Genomic DNA, 20,665 nt, shown 5'->3' on the forward strand with positions numbered 1-20,665 from the left:
TCTCTCTCTCTCTCTCTCTCTCTCTCTCTCTCTCTCTCTCTCTCTCTCCCTTTTCCCTGCTCATGTGCACTCTCTAAAATAAAAACCACAGTGATTTTATGGTTGTGAATTATACCAGTAAAAAAAAAAAAAACAACAAAAAAAATCAAGTTAGCTATTCAGTCAAGCTGGACACAGTGATAGCAAGAGGCCAAATTTTAAAATTCCACACAGAGCTACCAGCGGACCCCTTTTCAGACCAGAACAGGCAATGTGTTGTGGAAACTGAGAGATGAGATTCAGGCCGGGCAGTCGCTGGACACAGTAGTAAGTGGGCCAGAAAAGTCATGTGGTCATAGAAGACTGTTGTCTTCTCAAGTTGTCTGTGCAGTGCCTTGATACATCGTTCAATCCTACTCGGACTCCCACATCTGCCGGCACATCAGGAAGCGAGGTCTACACAGAAATGACCGGGCTACTCAGAAGGGAACTCTGCACGCTTACACGGATGGGGCACCGCATCGACCTGGGAGACGTGACCCACCCTTCCCGTGCACGATAGGCCGGCCTCAGACGGGGAAACTAGACTCTCTCCATGTAGAGGGACCACGAACACTTAAAGGTCAATTTTATTTCACCCTAAAATATTGGATGGAAGGGCTGCCACTGGGCGCAGTAATGAGAAACGTGTTCGCCAATCCCCACATATTTATCTACTGTGGTTACACTCCCAGTTCAGACACTGATGCTAACTCAGTAAGGCGACCGGTGTTAACACATTCACGGACACTTACATATGAAATGGCTGTCGCTCAAGGACTCCAGAAAAGGAGTTTCAGATGTTCCCAATTTTAAGAGACAGAAAAGCATCCGCGATGTAAGCATTTAAAAACCAAAAACACAAAGTGACTAGACGGGGAGTACCGAGTGCTTGCCGACCCTGTGCCGGAACAACAGTAACAGACTGCTCGGGATCTCCAAGAGACATCGGATTATGACTTTTATTTGTTAAGTGACAGAGCCAGAGGACAGCTTTACAGAAGGCGAAGTGAACCACACACCAGATGAGAAAAGTCCTTTTGTTTCTTTAAATCTGAGGCCCCCTCTAGTGTCTGAAAACAGTCACACGCAGCACACAAAGCAGGTGAAGGCACAGTCACAATATTTTACCAGAGACCTTCCGAAATAACAACACTCCGATTCCATTCGTGGGGCGTGAGTTAAAGAGAGAAAGGTTTAACCATAATTAATATTTCCGATTCCTGCTGTGATTCACCTAGTCCGTATTCTCTCACTCAGAAATTTCTTTCTCTGTTTTTTACTGCTGGGTTGTTTTTAGAAGATGAATACTTTGTTATTAAGGAAACAAAATGAAACCTATAATGTGTGTTGGGGCTTTGCTCTTCAAAAAAATACACCTCCTTGAAAACAATGGAAAATTATTTTCATGTTTCCCAACAGCCTGTTCTGCTTTTATGGAAGTTCTCGGTAAATGTTACCTATTTCCTGAAGTACACTTAAATTTATTGTATTTGGGCATCAGGGAAATTTTAAACAGCATGTATCTTAAGACTCACATAATCTGTGAATCTGCTAACCAGCCTTTTCGGTACCCTGTAAAAGGAGGTAGAAAGTGTTGCTCTGAGGACAGATGTTGGCCACGAAGAAGACGTTGTATAGGAATTCTCAGAAGCTTCTATAGACAGGGCACTACATAAATCCAATGACTTCATCTCGTGTACTTTAAAAAGACTGATTAAGATTAGGGGGAGTAAAAAATAGCCATTTTTCACTCCTCCTTTCTCAGCACGGGCCTTTGTGTCTGTTTGCCTGTTACATTAGAGGGTTTGGGTTAACAACGAGCATCAGTGTTACTGGAAGATAAAAAAAATCCCTTTTAAAGCTAGTACTGTCATCTTCCTGCAAGATAATAGCACACGGAAAATTTGGAAATTCAATACTTGCTGAAACAAGTTTGCTCTGTATGAATTTTATTTACACAAATGACTTTTTTTGTCATTCAGTGTGTGTTATGGCTTCTCTGCATCGATCCTGTTTTCTGTTGTCAAACCTGTCCTTGGCAAATAGTTACAAGTTAAAAACACAGGCCATCTAACATGAGTTAAATAAAATTGGAGAGATCTCTATATTCAAATGAACAGGACACGGCTTTTTTAAAGTGCAACATAGACTCTTTTGGCTCAACATGAAAAATTAGGTAACTGGAAACTACCATAGTCATTTCTCTAAGAACAAATCTCATGAAAAGCTGTTCTGAAAGTTAGCCATGAAATCATAAATTATGGGAAATAATGAAAAGTCATTTAAAGTGAGTGTATAAAATGCAATGACAAAACCAGGGTGGGAGAGGTAGCATAAGGTAAATAAAATCAAATAAATACTGTACAATAACATACAAAATTCTCCTTGTAAAAAATTGAAAATAGGTTTTTAAAACATCCATTTTCTCTTCTTTTGAGAGTTTGACAACGAAATTAAAATTTAAGCCTGGAGTCTCTGTAAAGATTTTCCAAATGTTATTAATTACTGGCATTGTGTTTTGCCAAAACCTCTCTGATCTGTCGGTCTAGTTCGCTTATTATTCGATCCTCGTGATTATACACACCCGTCCGCATCAAAGTATCCCTTTCTTCTATGAGTCGAGTCAAATAATCATCCAAACCTTCTTCCAATGGGTTGCCACGTGGGCTGTCCATTTTTCCACTTGCAATCTCTCTGGAATCCTGGTACTGTTTTTGTTCTTGTTGCCTTAACCTGAGAAGTCAAGAACCAATACCACTCTAGCAGGCAGCAAATACCATGTTGGGTTCTGATTTTTTTGTTAACAACCCCGTTTTAAAAAATGACTTAATGGTAAATTATGTCTGTAGTAGGATTTTCAGGAAGACGACAAAAACCAGCATTCGACTTGGCTAGCCAGAGTAAGTATACTCTTCAAAGACAGTTTTGAAAACAATATTTGTTTTTCTAATAATGAAATACATAAAAACTGTAGACGTTCTGGAAATGTGCAAAAAAAGAAAATGAAATCATTATGATCTTCCTTTAGATAACCCATCCAAGTAATAATTTTCTATGAAAAAGTCATGTGTATTTTAAATATTTTTCTAAAACACTGACGATAGTATACAGGCAAAGCTGTCTATGATTTTTTTTCACTTCCTAATATAACAAAAGTTTTCTTACATCTCTAAGGGTGCTTCTACAGGGCTCCCCAACACTCCATCATTTGGATGTACCATTACTTAATCATCCTTTATGCTGATATTTAGGTTGTGGTTAAACCTTTGTTGTTGTTTTGAACAGAATATCCTTCTCCATTCATTCCACAAATGTACCAAACAGTACTAGGTTTTGGGGATACTACAGTGAATCATGAAGAAAACTTTCCATTATGGAGCTGAGGTCACTGAGGATTTGTAGAAAGTGAAACTGTACGGATGTGAATGCCTGGTTCAGAGGGCATGTACATTTGAAGACTCTGTTTGCCAAGTCTTCACATTATGTTTGTGATGCCTCATCCAGGAGACAGAGAATGGAGCAGGTATCAGAGTGGAATCGGGGTACTTCCGATGGAATACTGTTGACCACACTGCCTTGTAAATGTCATATACTTAGTATACTTACTATGTGATAGTGATACCAAGTTTGGACAAGGCATATGTTTTGTTTTAATTGAGAATATACCATTAAGAGAGAACCTCATATTCCTCTAGCAAGTAGCTATAAAAATGTTTTCATTTGCAACTACTCCTAAATTTTGTTGTTATAAATAAGAAGGATGAAGCAGTTAAGTCTGAGCCCCGGCTTCTGCATGGTCTTTAGAGTAACCATGCCAATGAGAACCAAATCCACTTGTGAATTGACAGAGTTGGGGAGATGCAGTGAGGAGAGTCCTGGTCTCACAGACAAGGAGGACTGAGCCCCGAGAAAGGGTGCAGGACTCTTGACAGCATATACTTTGGTCTGTTCAAAGTGTATGAACAAGATTCCCCACAAACGAACAGGAAACTGAAGTCTACAGTCCAAGAAGGATACCAAACATCTCCATCTGTTGTGAGAGAAGAAGCCTAAGTGGTGAAAGCACTGTGGTTTGGGACAGGGGTGGAAATCAAATGGTTAATGGAAAAATGGTACAAATTAGAGCAATTCGTATGGATGCCGCCCCTGTTGTGATTTTTATAGTTCTCTTGGAGAAAGGGGTCCTCTGTGCAAACTAATGACATATGACATCAAACTATGTATTAGAAACTCCAACCATTTTCATGTTCATCTGTTTATGCATGAAAGATAAATGGAATTTTTATACAAGTGATAGATTATCCCTACTGCATCTTGACTAAAATGCAAATCACCCATCAGGCTCACAGTAGATCTTTAGAACCTTATAGCTGAAAAAGTCCATAAAGTTGTCAAAGGACACTCTACATCCCTGACAAACACTGTGTCTGGCCTCCACCTGCACGTTTCTATCACTAGGAACCTACTGCTCTGTACAACTGCTCTGTTAGAGTTCTTTCTTACAAAGAACTTAGTGTCCAGGCTTCTCCTTTCCAACAGCTGGCTATGATTCTGCTCAGGAAGGGCACCGACTTCTCTTTAGCTCGGTAGCCCTCCAGCTACTTGAAGACAGCTGTCTAATACTCTGCCCTAGAGTTCTCAAGTTCAATATCCCTCACTCTCCTAACCACCTTTTAGGTCACATTCCATCGGAAGCCCTCAAGGTAGGTGACTGACTTGAAAACGTGTTGCACGTGGGTAAGAACACCCCAGGTGTGGTTTTACCAGTGCTGAGTAACTGAACACGTCTCTCCATGTCCCTAACTGCAGTGGCACTTTGACAGCCAAGTCACACGGTTACTAGTGGCCACTTAAATCCTCCCCGGCTTCCTCACATCAACCGTTTTATTATGTCCTGGCCATCACTTAAGAGGTTTTTCTTATAAGGACTCTGCTTTTGTTTCTAATCTACTTATTGGTTTAAGTTCTCTCTAAATCCTAATTTCTTGAGATTAATAATCTTAATATCTTATTAATAAGATTTAATTTTGCATGACCTACAAATTCGATACCAAATGGCTATCTTCAGCCAACAGAATCGTGCTTAGTAAGTAGCAGAGGCTTAATATAGAGTGGCCTAGAACCAAAACATGCACTAGCTGCATATGGCAGCAAAATGCTGGAAGGCGAGGATCATGTTAGTTACTAATTTGTAACATCTTCCACGTTTACAATACAGTGACCACCAAATATGTGATTAAAAACGAAAATCCGAAAATGGAGTCTGCAGCATGGCACGACAGACCTTAACCTTTTCCAACTGATATTTATGTATAAATATCTAAGTGTAGTTGTTTAATTCAGCTCTGAACCCACCTAATAGTGACTGCATCTGTCAAATGTATGTGCTGTGGACCGAATTTTGTGTCCCTCAAAGTTAATGTGCTGAAGCTCTCATCCTTAATGTGATGGTATTTGGAGAAAGGGTCTTCGGGAGATGAGTAGGTTTAGATGAGAGCATAAGGGTGGGGATCTCATGCTGGGATTCCTGCTCATAGCAGAAAAGACACTAGAGACAGTGGGAGGACACAGTGTGACGCAGCTATGTACAAGCCAGAGAGTCCTCACCACAAACTCAACATGCTGGTCCCCTGATCTGGAACTTTGAGCCTCTAGCACTGTGAGAAAGAAATTTCTGTTGTTGAAGCCACCCAGTGTACAGATGGCAGCCCAAGCTAAGACGGTTTGCTGTGCTGAAATGAAAATACTAGTATCTTGATCAACTAACTTAAAAAGTCTTCCCCCAAAGTCCGTAATTTGTTCTTATGCTGCTTTCTAATGATGGCTTTTCTGACATGCACTATTGCTGAAATCGTAACTCAGATGAACATGACATTCCAGAGAAGTCCAGTGGTGAACAGTAATTAAAAACACAGCCACAGAATCACATGTGAACCCTGCTGGCTCCATGATTTACTAGCTATGTGACCTTGGAAAGGGTACTTAAATCTCTAATCAGCAGGTTCCTCGTCTGTAAATGGGGATGATATCTTCTTCACAAAGCTGCTTTCAAGATTAAAAAAAAAAAAAAAAATTAGCCAAGAAAGCATTTATAAAAGCTCCTGGCCTGTAGTAAGGGCTCAATAAGTAAGGGCAACTTTATTATTTATATTAATAATACAACTAGATTTGAAGTGTCTTACTTTTATGTTATTAAAAATTCGGTGTAATCAATTACCTTGAAATAGTAGCGAGAATCCTACAGCAGTCACACAAAAATAAAATTTAAAGGATTAACGCGATGAATAGGAACAAAAAAGCTACATACACCTACATTTATGGCAAAAAATAGCATAATGGTCCTTAGTGTAGATTTTCTATTTTGCTAGTCCACTACATTTTTCTTAAAGCTCTGACATTGTACTTTCCTTGGACCAATAGCCAATTAAAGGTTCTCCTACTGGAACTTGCATTGGTGTCTGGAAAAAAAGGGAATTTTTTGGTTATTATACCTGTTTAATTCATTCCTTATATCCAACAATTCTTGTCTCTCCGTCTTGACTGTATCCTTTTCCTCAGCAGCCAGGTAACGTAGTCTCATCTGTTCCAATTCTTCTTGCTGTTTTTTAAGACGAGCCATTTGACTTTCTTGTTCCCGCTCGAAAGAAAAAAACAAGCCAGTACTCTTACGTTAGGAATAAATGTATCTCATAGGACTGAGACTTGTGTTCATAATCCTGTTAGATGATACCCATGATATAGCCATGCTCTCCAACTGTATGAGTCACCTACTATCTGGGAAAGCCCAGGCTCTCTTGAAAGCTCTCACTCTTCTTGTTATAAGCCATAATCATTCATGGCCCAATCAGTGAATTGAGGTTATATAACCACCATAAGATAACAGAAGATGAAGGAAAGAAAGAGTCTGCTGTCAACATAATGATGTGCCCCACGGAGCAGTGGTAAAAGCATCTAAGAAATAGTTTAATTATACAAAGAAGTACCCTGAAAAATTGAACTGTCTCTGCACTGGTCACTAATTCTCCTTCAAGCTCAGGTAATAAATAATATGCCTTTCTACTCTTCTCCAAGATCACACAAAAATCTCTGCAGCTAGGATATAAAATTTCTTTAGAATGAATGTCTAACCTTCCACAGAATGGATATCCCATGGTTTACTTAACCACTCTCTCAGGAACAGGCACTTCTGATATCATAAGCACTGCTTCAGTAAAACATCCTGTCATCTAACAGAGATGGTTCATGGTCCTTTCTACATATGTTTTGAGGGACAGGTCCTTTTCTTTGGGGTCAGAACCACCAATGGGGAGAACTGTATCAATAGGTATGTCTTTTTTTAACATAAACTTTTTCTGAATAACAATAAACTGCCAAATGACGAGTGGACATTGTGGTAAAATTTTGCAAAGCAAACTCCTCCGTGCAGACTGAGAAACAGAAATTTAGGAGAACCCCAGAAATGCCTCTCTGGCTTCTGACCAGCCATTAACCACTCATCCTTTCCTCAAGGTAATTACTACCCTAACTTCTAACACCACAAATTACTTTTGACTGCTTTGAACTTCATGTACATGGAATTGTATATATTTATGTTTGGCTATCTTGAGTTAAAACGGTTTGCACATTCATTTGTATTTGGTATAGCTGATGTCTGCCATTCCTATATACTATTACACAGTCTATTCATTCCACCGTCAAGGGACATTTGGGTTGGTTTGTAATTTCGTTCTATAAAACTGATGTGAACATTATGTATGCCTTTCTACTGGGTATAGGATTCAACCAGAAGGATATGAAAATTTCAGTATTACTAAGTATTGTCAAATAGCTTTCAAAGTAGTTGGAACTAATTTGTACTTGCCTGTGAGTTTTCCAGGGCTCCATATTCTTATCGGCACTTAGTAATTTCTTTTTTTATTTAAACCATTCTGATAGGTTACATGGTGGTATCTCACTGTGATTTCATTTTGCATTTTTTTTTCAAAGACTAATGAGGTTGAACATGGTATAATATTTGTAACGGCGTTCTTTCTTTTTGTGAATTTCCTGTTCAGCCATTTGGCACATTGCTCTACTTGGCTATGCATTTTCCCTTATTGATATATTCATAGTTCCTTATATATACTAAGTCTTCTGTCAATTATTTAAATATTGCAAATATTTTCCACTAGTTTTATTTTTTCTTGCCTTTTCATTCCTTTTAGTGGTGTTTTTGACTTAATTTTGACAGAGTCCACATCTGGTCTCATCTTTTTTGGCTGGTGCCTTCTTTGTTCAACTTAAGTAAATTTTTGCCTGCCTCAATCTTGAAGAGACTCTTTATGAAGATGCTCTCTTATACCATCCTGAAGGTTCATTCAGATCACTAATTCATGTACATATATATGTAATTCATGTACTGGTTTTGAGGATGTGTGAGATCAAGTTTATTTTCTCCCCCTCCCCTACCCCCATATAGAGCTTCAACTGATGTGGGAACATTTACTAAAAAAAATTGCATCTCCCATGATTTGGCAGTAACAACACTGATATACCACCTGTGTCCATGTATGTAATATATGTATGGGTTTGTTTATGGAATCTCTCACCTGATCTATTTCTCTGCCTTTGCATTCAATTATATTGCTTTGATGCTGTAACTTTGAAAATAATAACTCTTGATAAGTGATAGTATAAGTCTTCCACCTCTGGCTGTCCTTCAGAATTCTCTTAGCTATTCGGGACTCTGACATTTTTATATAAATCTCTGTTGCTAAAGCTGGAAAAAAGAAAGGCTCCTGGGATCTGCTTACAAGTGTGCTTAATCTACACATCACTTTGGACAAAAGCATTATATTTACAATACTGATTCTTCAATCAGTGAACAGTTTACCTCTCCATTTAGGTCTTAATTTCATTTAATATTTTATACTTCTCTACAGATGAAGGGTTAAGAACTGTCTTAGAATATGCTCCTAGGTATTTCTTGATTTTAGATGTTATAGTACATGGCAGTTTTTAAATTCTCATTTTCTAATTGGCCCTAGTGTAATTAAAATTGGTAATTATGTACTGAGTTCATTTCAGCAAACTTGCTAAACTCACTTATTAGCTCTAGTGTGTCACCTGTAGATACTTTTTGGTTTTCTAAATATAATAGTATCATCTACAAATAATAGTTTTATCTTCTCCTTTCCAACTGATACCCCTTTGTATGTTTTACTTGTTTATTTTCTGAAGGTGTTAACCAACCAACTTTACCTTTATTTAATAAATAAACTCAGTTCAGATGCTTATACACTGTTTATCAATGTTCCTGAGACTGGATGTCCAATTGATTTTGTTCTTATAATATCTTTGTCAGGTTTGGAGATCAAGATTATGCTAGTCTTGTTTTTAAAAAGAGGAATGTTCTGCCTTCCTTCTTTCTAAAACAGTTTAAGTTTAGCATTAGTTCTAAAACTTTTACTGAAATTCACATGTGAAGCCATCTGGGTCTAGAGCGTTTGTGTGAAAGTTTTTCATTACAGACTCAATTTCCCTAATAGCTATCCAAAGAATATTTTGTGGGGCGCCTGGGTGGCGCAGTCGGTTAAGGGTCCGACTTCAGCCAGGTCACGATCTCGCGGTCCGTGAGTTCGAGCCCCGCGTCAGGCTCTGGGCTGATGGCTCGGAGCCTGGAGCCTGTTTCCGATTCTGTGTCTCCCTCTCTCTCTGCCCCTCCCCTGTTCATGCTCTGTCTCTCTCTGTCCCAAAAATAAATAAACGTTGAAAAAAAAATTAAAAAAAAAAAATTAAAAAAAAAAAAAAACAAAGAATATTTTGTTTCTTCTTATGTCAGTTTTGGAAGTTCTGTATCTAAAGTTCACAAAAAAATTTTAATATCATTCTCCTATCTTTTTAAATGACTGTGGGATCAGAATTCCTGTGTCCTTTTTTTTAATTCTTGATATTCTCTTTTTGTCCTTGAATACTCCATGGAGGAGGTCTTTTCAAAGAACTTTTTGCTTTGTTGACTGTGTTGTATGCACATTTCCTCCCTATTTCATTAATTTTTACTTATCCCTTCCTTCTAGTTGCCTTAATTTCTTATTCTTTTACTATTTGAAAGGGATATTTTGAAAAAAAAAATTTTTTTTGCTTACTTTTTTAAGTGCACTCAAGGTTATGAAATTTCCCACTAAGCACAGCTTGAATTAAATGTCATGCCTTGAGGGGGCACCTAGATGGCTCAACTGGCTGAGCATCTGACTCTTTTCTTTAATTAATTAATTAATTTTTTAATTTACATCCAAGGTAGTTAGCATATAGTGCAACAAGGATTTCAGGAGTAGATTCCTTAACGCCCCTTACCCATTTAGCCCATCCCCCAACCCCCCTAGCAACCCTCTATTTGTTCTCCATATTTAAGAGTTTATGTTTTGTCCCCCTTCCTGTTTTTATATTATTTTTGCTTCCCTTCCTTTATGTTCATCTGTTCTTTGTCTTAAAGTAATATGAGTGAAGTCATATGATATTTGTCTTTCTCTGACTAATTTCACTTAGCATAATACCCTCAGTTCCATCCACGTAATTGCAAATGGCAAGATTTCATTCTTTTTGATTGCCGAGTAATACTCCATTTTATGTATATATACCACATCTTCTTTATCCATTCATCCATCGATGGACATTTGGGCTCTTTCCATACTTTGGCTATTGTTGATAGTGCTGCTATAAACATTGGGGTGCTTGTTTCCCTTCAAAACAGCATACCTGTATCCCTTGGATAAATACCTAGTAGTGCAATTGCTGGGGTGTAGGGTAGTTTTATTTTTAATTTTTTGAGGAACCTCCATACTGTTTTCCAGAGTGTCTGCAGCAGTTTGCGTTCCCACCAGTCGTGCAAAAGAGATCCTCTTTCTCTGCATCCTCACCAACATCTGTTGTTGCCTGGGTTGTCAATGTCAGCCATTTTGACAGGTGTAAGGTGGTATCTCATTGTGGCTTGGATTTGTATTTTCCTGATGATGAGTGATGTTGAGCGTTTTTTCATGTGTCTGCTAACCATCTGGATGTCTTCTTTGGAGAAGTGTCTATTCATGTCTTTTGCCCATTTCTTCACTGGATTGCTTTTTTGGGTGTTGAGTTTGATGTGTTCTTTATAGGTCTTGGATACTAACCCTTTATCGGACAGGTCGTTTGCAAGTATCTTCTCCCATTCTGTCGGTTAGCTTTCAGTTTGCTGATTGTTTCCTTTGCTGTGCAGAAAGCCTTTAATTTTGATAAAGTCCCAATAGTTCATTTTTGCTTTTGTTTCCCTTGCCTCCAAAGACATGTTGAGTAAGACTATGCTGTGGCCCAGGCTGAGGTCAGAGAGGTTTTTACCTGCTTTCGCCTCTATGATTTTGATGGCTTCCTGTCTTACATTCAGGTCTTTCATCCATTTTGAGTTTATTTTTGTGTGTGGTGTAAGAAAGAGACTGTCTTTATTCTATTGGATATTCTTTACGGTTTTGTCACAGATTAGTTTGCCATACTTTTGTGGGTCCATTTCTGGGTTCTCTATTCTGTTCCATTGATCCTAGTGTCTGGTTTTGTGCCAGTACCATACTGTCTTGACAATTACAGCTTTGTAATAAAGCTTGAAGTCCGGGATTGAGATTGCCTCCGGTTTTGGTTTTCTTTTTCAAGATTGCTTTGACAGCTCAGAATCTTTTCTGGTTCTATACAAATTTTAGGATTGTTCTAGCTCTGTGAAGAATGCTGGTGTTATTTTGATAGGAACTGCAATGAATATGTGGATTGCTTTGGGGAGTATCAACATTTTAACAACGTTTGTTTTTCCTATGCAGAAGCATGGAGTATTTTCCTTTTTGTGTGTGTCATCTTCAATTTCTTTCATAAGCTTTCTGTAGTTTTCAGTGTATAGACTTTTCACCTCTTTGGTTAGATTTATTCCTGGGTATTTTATGGTTTTTGGTGCAATTGTAAATGGGATTGATTCCTTGATTTCTCTTTTTGCTGCTTCATTGTTGGTGTATAGGAATGCAGTCGATTTCTGGGCATTGATTTTATATCCTGCGAATTTGCTGAATTCATGGATCAGTTCTAGTAGTTTTTGGTAGAATCGTTTGGGTTTTCCATTTAGAGTAATATGTCATCTGTGACAAGTGAAAGTCTGACGTCCTCCTGGCTGATCTGGATGCCTTTTATTCATTTGTGCTGATTGTTGAGGCTGACTTCCAATACTATGTTGAATAACAGTGGTAAAAGTGGACATCCCTCTTCCTAGGTTAGGTCTAACTTGAGGGGGAAAACTCTGTTTATCCCCACTGAGGATGGTATTAATGGCCTTTCATATATGGCTTTTATAATCTTGAGATATGATCCTTCTATCCCTACTTTCTTGAGGGTTTTTACCAAGGGTTTTTTATTATGTTGTATTTTGTCAAGTGCTTTCTCTGCATCTGTTGAGAGGATCATGTGGTTCCTGTCCTTTCTTTTATTGATGTATCACATTGATTGGTTTGCAGATTTCGAACCAACCCTACATCCCAGGTATAAATCCCACTTGGTCATGGTGGATAATTTTTTAAAATTTATTGTTGGATCTAGTTGGCTAGTATCTTGTTGAGGATTTTTGCATCCACGTTCATCAGAATTGTAGTTCTCCTTTTTAGTGGAGTCTTTGTCTGGTTTTGGAACCAAGGTAATGCTGGCTTCATAGAATGAGTCTAGAAGTTTTCCTTCCAATTCTGTTTTTTGGAACAGCTTCAAGAGAATAGGTAGGCGTTAACTCTTCCTTAAATGTTGGTAAAGAATTCCCCTGGAAAGCTATTCGGCCCTGAATTCTTGTTTTTTGGGAGATTTTTGATTACTAATTCGATTTCTTCACTGGTTATGGGTCTGTTCAAATTTTCTATTTCTTCCTGTTTCAGTTTTGGTAGTTTATCTGTTTCTAGGAATTTGTCCATTTCTTCCAGATTGCCCATTTTATTGGCATATAATTGCTCATAATTTTCTCTTATTGTTGTTTGTGTTTCTGCTGTGTTGGTTATGACCTCTCCTCTTTTGTTCTTGATTTTATTTATTTTGGCCCTTTCCTTTTTCTTTTTGATCAAACTGGCTTTGGTTTATCAGTTTTCTTAATTTTTCCAAAGAACCAGCTCCTGGTTTCATTGATCTGTTCTACTGATTTGTTTTGTTTTGTTTTTCTTTCTTCTTTTTTTTTTGGTTACGAGAGCATGGATTTCCTCTCTAATCTTTATTATTTCCTGTCTTCCTCTTCTACCTTCTTTCCAGCTGCTTTCTGGAGGGAGGGGGGGGTTCTTTCCCATATTCTCCCCCTGCCTCTGTCCTCTCTCCACAAGCAAAAACAGCTCCCTGCCTTCCACAGCTTCTCTCTCCCCCAGTTCACTTCTCTGTGCCGTGTACCTGGTGCATTCTGTGGTTCAGGTTGTGCAGATTGTTGTGTTAATTCTCAAATCAGTTTTCCCGATGTGCAAGATGGTTTAGTGCAGATCTGGCTGCATTTCAGGGATGGGAGACACAAAAAAACCTCCATGCTCTTTCACCATCTTGACCCCTCTCTGAGCATCTGACTCTTGATTTCAGCTCAGGTCATGATCCCAAGGTCATGGGACAGAGCCCTGCATCAGGCTCCATGCTGAGCAGGGAGAATGGTTAGGATTCCATCTCTCGCTCTCTCTCTCCCTCTGCCCCTCTCCCCTGCTCTTGTGTGCTCTCTCTCAAAGAAAAAGAAAAAAAAAAGTATCTCATGTCTTGATAAGCTATATTTTCATTATTTTTTGGTTCAAAATATTTTCTAAATTCACTTGTCTCCAGTTGAGCTATGGGTAATTAGAAGCATACTACTTAATTTTCAATCATTCGAGGATATTCATTATCTTTTCATTAATTTCTAGCTTAATCTCACTCTGGACAGAACATATTCTAAATTACAATCTTCTGAAATTTATTGAGAATGGTTTGACCTAGCACATGAGCAATTTGGCTAAATATTCCATGTATACTAGAAAACATGTAGTTTGGACTTTTCTGCTAAAATATTCTGTATACCAAGGGTTGTGTTGTCTAAATGTTCTAAATATTTACCAATTCTCTTGTGTGCTCTATCAGTTCCCAGGAGAGTTGTGGTAAAAATCTACCATTATTATGCATTTGTTTATTTTTCATTTAGTTCTATAGGTTTTTGCTTTACCCAAATTTGTGGCTGTTGTCAGGTGCATACACGTGTGGAATTGCTGTCATCTTCCAGGTGAACTGACCCTTTTAAGATCATGAACATTCTATCTACGGTAATGGCTTTTGCCCCAAAATCTGCTTTGCCTGATAAAAGCATTGCTAGATAGGCTTTCCTGTGATGAGTCTTAATATAATATATATTTCTCCCTCTTTTAAACTTATCCATTGTATATCCTTACATTTAAGCTATATGCCTTATGAGTGGTATACTGTTCTTTAGTTTTTCATGCAATACTGGTCTCTAATGACAGTACTTAGTCCATTTATATTTCAAGTCATTGGTGATACATTGGGTTGCAATCTTTACATGTTGGTATTTTGTACTTGTTCTATCTCTTGGGGTTATTCTCTCTCTCTCTCTCTCTCTCTTTTTTGTTTAGGTTAGTCTAATCCTTTGTCATTCCATTTCCCCTTCTCTATCAGCTTCTCATTCATTTTTACTCTTCGTTTACAAATAATAACACAAATCAGTCCTTTGACAACTTCAAATAATGGAACATACTTTGAGCATTTTAACTCTATCCGTCTCTTCTTTTCTACTCTTGTTCTTCTGTTTTTGTCAAGAATTTTAATTCTATCTATATTTTAAAACCAACAAATATTTTGAGTGTTGCTTTCTACAATCCGTATTTATATTTTAGTCAGACATTTATTTCCATTGCTCTTTATTCTCCTGTTTTCATTTGGGATCATTTTCCTTCTGAAGAACACCTTGAATTATTTTCTCTTACTTTAGGTTTGCCATGACAAAGTCTTCTAGTTTTTGTCGCTCTGAAAAGTCTTCTGTCACTGTCATTTATGAAGAACATTTTCAGTGGGAAGAGAACCTTAAGTTGGCAGTTCTGTTCTTGCAATACTTTAAGGATGTTATCCTGCGGCTGGAAAGTCATCTGTCAATCTTATTGCTGCTCCTATGAAAGCTATATCTCCCTCTAGCCCCATCTTCTTAAGGGTTTCTTTGCTTTTTGGCAACTCCGCTACCATGAACCTAGGTATGGTATACTTGGTATTTATTCCTAGAGTTCATAAACACTCTTGAATCTATGAATTGCTATGTTTTTCACTTTTAGAGAATTCTCATGTAGTATCTCTTCAAATCCTGCTTTCTCTCCCATTCTTTTTCTGAGGGGTTGCTAGAGGCTTCAGGTTTGTCTCCCCCAATACATAAAGGTTTCCCTGCTTTCTGAAAGTTGGAAGTAAGCCATTTGACAGTTAGAAAAAGCTACACTAGTATCGATTTTTGCTAAATCAAGGAGGATTTTGGCTATTCTGAAAACCATTACCATGCAAATGTAGGTCTTCTGTAAGAGCAAAGTGGCCTAAGGCCAACTGTGGGTAAGCTGGGGATGCTCTTTGCTTGCATCATTTCTGCTTAAGAGAGGTTTCACAGGAACGCTCTACTTTTGGATAGCTGGGGAAATGTGTGTTATGAAACCTAATCCCCATTTTGAACTGTTAGGGGGAGGTGATTAGGACATGAAGGTAAGCCCTCCTAAATGGGACTGCTGTCCCTGTAAAAGAGGCCCAGCAGAGCTCCCTGACTCCTCTTCCACGAGGACTTGACAAAAAGGTGGCCTTTTATGAACTGGTGACCGTGCCTACACCCTGATCTTGGCCTTCCAGCCTCCAGAAGTGCGAGAAACCAATTTCTGTGGTTTGTTAGTAAGTCTGTGATATTTTGTTATGGGAGCCCAAAGAGACGAAGACAGGGTCCGGAGTTACACACAAATGGTAGCCAATCTCATATCCTCTATCTCAGGGGTCACTCATGTTGTTTGCTATTTTTTCCATCCTCTTTTTTCCCCTCTGTTTCAGCTTAGATGCTTTTTACTGACTTGACTTCACACATCTTTGGTTCTGCTGCATCCAATCTGCTGTTAACTCATCTTTTACATTCTTACATTTCACTTAAAATATTTCTCAGTTTTCAAAATACTCTAATTCTTCATTTCATTTCTCCATCATATCACCTTTGTTCTAGAACACAGTAATAGCAGTTATTTCAAACTTGGCATCTGGTGACTCTAAAATCTGGATTACCTGTTGACTTCTATTGAGCAAAGGGCATTAACAGGCATTCCTTAGTGAAGAAAGACAAGTGGTTGATATGCAAAAGAAAAGCTGCTCCAAGTAAGTCATCAGGGATAGGAAAACTGAAGCCACAAAGTGACACTATTTCAAACCCACCTCACTGGAAAAAATTAACACATGTGATAACAGCCAAGTGTTGGACTTCATATGAAGAATAACAGTTACACACCACTCTTGGGAACTCAAGAGTCGTACAAGCACTTTGGAAAGTAATTTTGCCCTATTTAGCAAAGCATTAGAAAGCAGCGACCCCTATTACCAGAAACTCTACTTTTTGATATAAATACTAGAGGAACTCGGACAAATTCAAAACTTTTCAGTGCTGTCTTGTTCTAAGTTAAAGGAAAAAGCCATTGAAAAAGGACTGGGTAAAATGTGCTATGTTCATCTGTTTGTTTTATAAAGCAATAAAAATGAACTATAGCTACTTGCCTCAACATAGCTAAATCTCAAAACCAATTTTGAGTCATACAAGGCGGACAAGAGAACGATTCAAAGGCAATGAGTCCATCTACATAAAGTTTAAAACCACACAAACGTAAAGAAAAGCAAAGGGAGAATAAATACCAAATTTAGGCAAGTAGTTACCTCTGGAGAGGATGCAGTTGAGCAAAGGCACAGAAGGCTTCCAGAACACTGATAATGTGCTCTGGTTCTTAAAATAGAAGTGGGGGGGCGGGGGGCGGGTAGGGTGCATAACCATCTTCTTTTTCTTTGCCTCTTTGGACTGTTAGGATCTATTTCTTTTAAAAAGCAACTATTAAGAAAGAAAGGAAAAGAAAGCTCGGTAAAAACAGACCCAGTTGTTACCTCTGGCTGGTGATTTTTATTTTCTGTGTTATGCGGTGCTGCAAAGTTTGTCTTTGTTTACAATAAGCAAGCATAATTATAAGCAGAAAAAAATAATAAAAGCCAATTAGGTTAAGTCAGGTTACTTTGTAAAATTGTAATTTTATAAGACTTGAAACATCCTAGTTCTAAAACACAGAAGACAAGCCTTTAAATGCCTTGAATTTTTCATCACATATATGGCATTAATACTGATCACACACGCACACACAAAAATTAGAGGTTACAGAAAGAAATCCTCTCTGCTGCCAGGTGCTCTGGGTTAAAGACTCCTCAATCAAGTGAGTATAATCTTTATTTTGCCTGAGCTGCCTATAAATCCAGAGAGGAGATGTAAACATGCATACACTAGACTAAACAGCGGCTAAAAAGTGGCCACTACTTACTCTCCCGCTCACACATACCATGTAAGTCTGTGGGAAAAACTTACAACTAAACTAAGGAACTCAAGTCAAGTTTTCTGAAAATAACCCAGAGCTGACAAGTCAGTAGGAGGGCCTGGATGGTTTCAAGACACAGTTTTTAACCAAGACTTGGACCTCCAACTGTTTTCTTAAACAAAGATTTACATCCCATCCTTGGCTAAATTACTTATAAATTAATCAAATTAATTACCCTGAGTGGATAAGCAGGAGACTGGACAAGATAGTGCTGATGTCAGCCAATGAAGCCTGTGTTGTTTTAACTAAATATATCAGAGCTTAGTTTTAAACAGATCTACTGTGCACAAATATGGTAAGGGACCCACATCCTACCCAAAATCTTAGTTCTGTTTCCTGTCTTGGGAACAAGCAGACCTAGTTTCAATTTATCTCACATAATGAAAATGTTAAGTTTTCTACACGAACAAATTCATACCTCTTAATGATTTATTTTTCAAAAGGAGTAGCTTTTATTCAACCTACACAATTGTTTTCTAAGGTGATGAGAAATATTTTTAAACAAACATTTTTTAGAAAAAAAATTAAAGTGACAATCTTGAGTGTTTGTCAAACAATGAAACCTTTGGTTTAAAAATATTTCTGTAGTGTATCTTCATGGAGACTGGGGGTGGGGCGGAAACAACTAAATTTCCCCTTAGATGTCTCACCATCAGAATTCTTTCAGATCTCTGCCACACATTGTACCAAAGATATCAAATCCAGAATGTCTGGGTATCACTTCCTTGTTTTCTAAGTTAGGACCCATTTATGTTTGTTTGTTTGTTTGTTTGTTTTTTACAGCTGTTACTTCCCCAAGTTAGCAAAGAACAACAACAACAAATTTACAGCTTGGAAACACAGACTTTTGGGAATTAGACGATTTTTTTTCCCCTAAATCATTAGAAGAGTATGTTTTGTTTTGTTTTGTTTTTTAATTCACAAATTGACTGTACTGGGTCACCTTTGAGTAATGGAAATCTGTTTAAACATTCTTTTGGCAATAGGCACCCAGCATTAGATCTTATTTCCAAGCTTTACCAGCTGGGTTTTGTCATTAACATTTATTAACAATCTAAGATATGGCTTTCCCCATCTAATCCGTACTACACAAATGTTTTGTATGGCCCTCCAGAGGATTTTGCTGTGACAAATTACTGGCAGAGATTATAGCCCCGTGGCTATTCACCAGAGGCAATGTAAAATTAACATGGTACTAATCCAATTTAAACAAGAAGTTGCACAAACAATCCTCTGAACAAAAGCAGATAGAGGATTCCAATTTTATATTCAAACACAATAAATGTGTTTTTAATAAAAAGTTCTAGAAAAATATGGTACTTTCACACATATGAATTGTGCCTATTTGACGAAGCTATTAATTTTAACCCTATAAGAACAGTTAGTGGCAGAGCACAATTTGGGATGGTCATGGCAAAGGCTTATATTTGCTCTTCAAGTACCAAACCTCCAATGTCGTCTGTGGAACATCAGTGATTCCTAGTGACCTAAAGGTTGTTTACAGTGTTGTTTCCAAAGCAGAAAGTTAGTGGGATAAGGAACAGAATTAGTCTCGAGGAAGATTACTGCACTCAAAGAATGAGGCTCTTTTCTTGAAGAAATAGTTTAGAGTTGAATTCTAAATTTAACGCCGTTTTCTTAATACATAAAGTAACTCACGGGGAAGCATCTGACTTTCGTGATAGCCTCTCCTACTAGAAACAAACAGCAAAATTATCTGCCCATGCTTTTTAGGCAAGGGGGTAGAAAATACATAGGACAAAAGGGGGTAAATGTAAAAGAATCGATGAAATGGGAAGATTCAGAAGGTAACAAAAGGGTACAGGAAGGAGACATTTCAGTCATTAACGATGACTCCTCTCTCCAAAGGAAATGCCCTCCTCAACGCTCACACTTTTCCACCTTTTCATTACTGGTTCTGGTAATGCCCCATGATTCATTCCCTTAGTCTCGGAGCCTTCACTGTGTAACTTCTTTAATGGCAGGCACCATTTTCTGCTTCTTCCCCATCTCCTCTCCGTACTTTGGCATCCTGACTGGAGCTTCTTCTCGCTCGAGGTCACTTCAATTCTCATTATGAGAGCTGGTCTAACAGCCACTGATGCCATTTTCCTTGCTGGGGTGTGCCAAACCATGACTTGTGCCTGGATACTGTGTCAGAAATCCCTAAAACCTTCCAGGGCTCACTTTCTTCTCCTCGAAATCCTTTCATTATTTGGCTTCCATGGAATAACCTGATACCAGCATAAAGGGGAAACAGCCGGGACCCCAGTCCAGTGGCTCTAATCCTTGCTCTCTCACTCGTGACCTGTGCGATCTGGTGCACCTTCCTTAACTTCCCTAAGTCTCCGTTTCTTTCATCTAGAAAATCGAAATTCAGTTACCAGCTCTACTGCGATCTTGGTTAGGATGAAATGTCAAGGTGTGAGGGGCCTGAAATCATGACCGCCCTCTTGCTCTCCGCCCATTGGTTCCATCATCAGCTCTCGGGCCTCCTCTGCAAACCTAAGAATGCTCAGTTTTATCTACCACAGCTTACATTCTCACATCTGCAAGGAGCCCGATCATCCTCCCAATACCAGCTGCATATTTCTGAATGCTTGCTGAATTTCTTTTGGCGAAAGTCAAGATGTCCACATTTGCAAGTCCTTTCTCCTCCTTGTATTACTACCGTTATTTCCATACTGGAAAACTTGCTTTGCAGACACTGAGGCTTCAGCCTTCGGCATCATCTTCGACTTTCTACTTTGCATTACAATCAGGTAAAAACGGGGCTATATCAATCTACCAAAACCATGTTTTGGGGGTTTCTTCCCCAGAAATCTGTGTGTCACGTTCCCACTTAAGTTCCAGTCCTGGTTACCTGAAACTACCTCTAAAATTGACCCTCCTCTCTTGTCCAAGTAGAGTCTCTGCTTTCCACCTTCCTGCATGTTTGCTATACTCATTTTGTTGGTTACATTTATAGCATTTCCCTCCCTGCTTTCTTAAATCACAACCAGCTCACCAGAGGTCTATCTCAAATACTCCTCTTCCAC

General features: G+C 38.4%; 1 protein-coding gene across 4 annotated transcripts in view; it reads right to left on the reverse strand.

Annotated features, from left to right (window-relative positions):
• CEP120 (centrosomal protein 120) overlaps positions 1-20,665 on the reverse strand; it is a 79,123-nt gene that overhangs the window by 4,199 nt on the left and 54,259 nt on the right. For 2 of the 4 annotated variants that reach the window (XM_040444337.1, XM_040444338.1), the window contains exon 20: positions 6,513-6,658. The exons of 1 other annotated variant lie outside the window; for it this stretch is intronic. In XM_040444337.1, coding sequence (XP_040300271.1) covers positions 6,513-6,658 — 146 coding nt within the window. Of the gene's footprint in view, positions 1-955; positions 2,755-6,512; positions 6,659-20,665 lie in introns of those variants that run through there. One more of the 4 variants, XM_040444339.1, reaches the window with a different exon arrangement.

Source organism: Herpailurus yagouaroundi, unplaced genomic scaffold, assembly GCF_014898765.1.
Source record: "Herpailurus yagouaroundi ecotype Mexico unplaced genomic scaffold, PumYag 192, whole genome shotgun sequence".
NCBI classification, from domain to species: domain Eukaryota; kingdom Metazoa; phylum Chordata; class Mammalia; order Carnivora; family Felidae; genus Herpailurus; species Herpailurus yagouaroundi.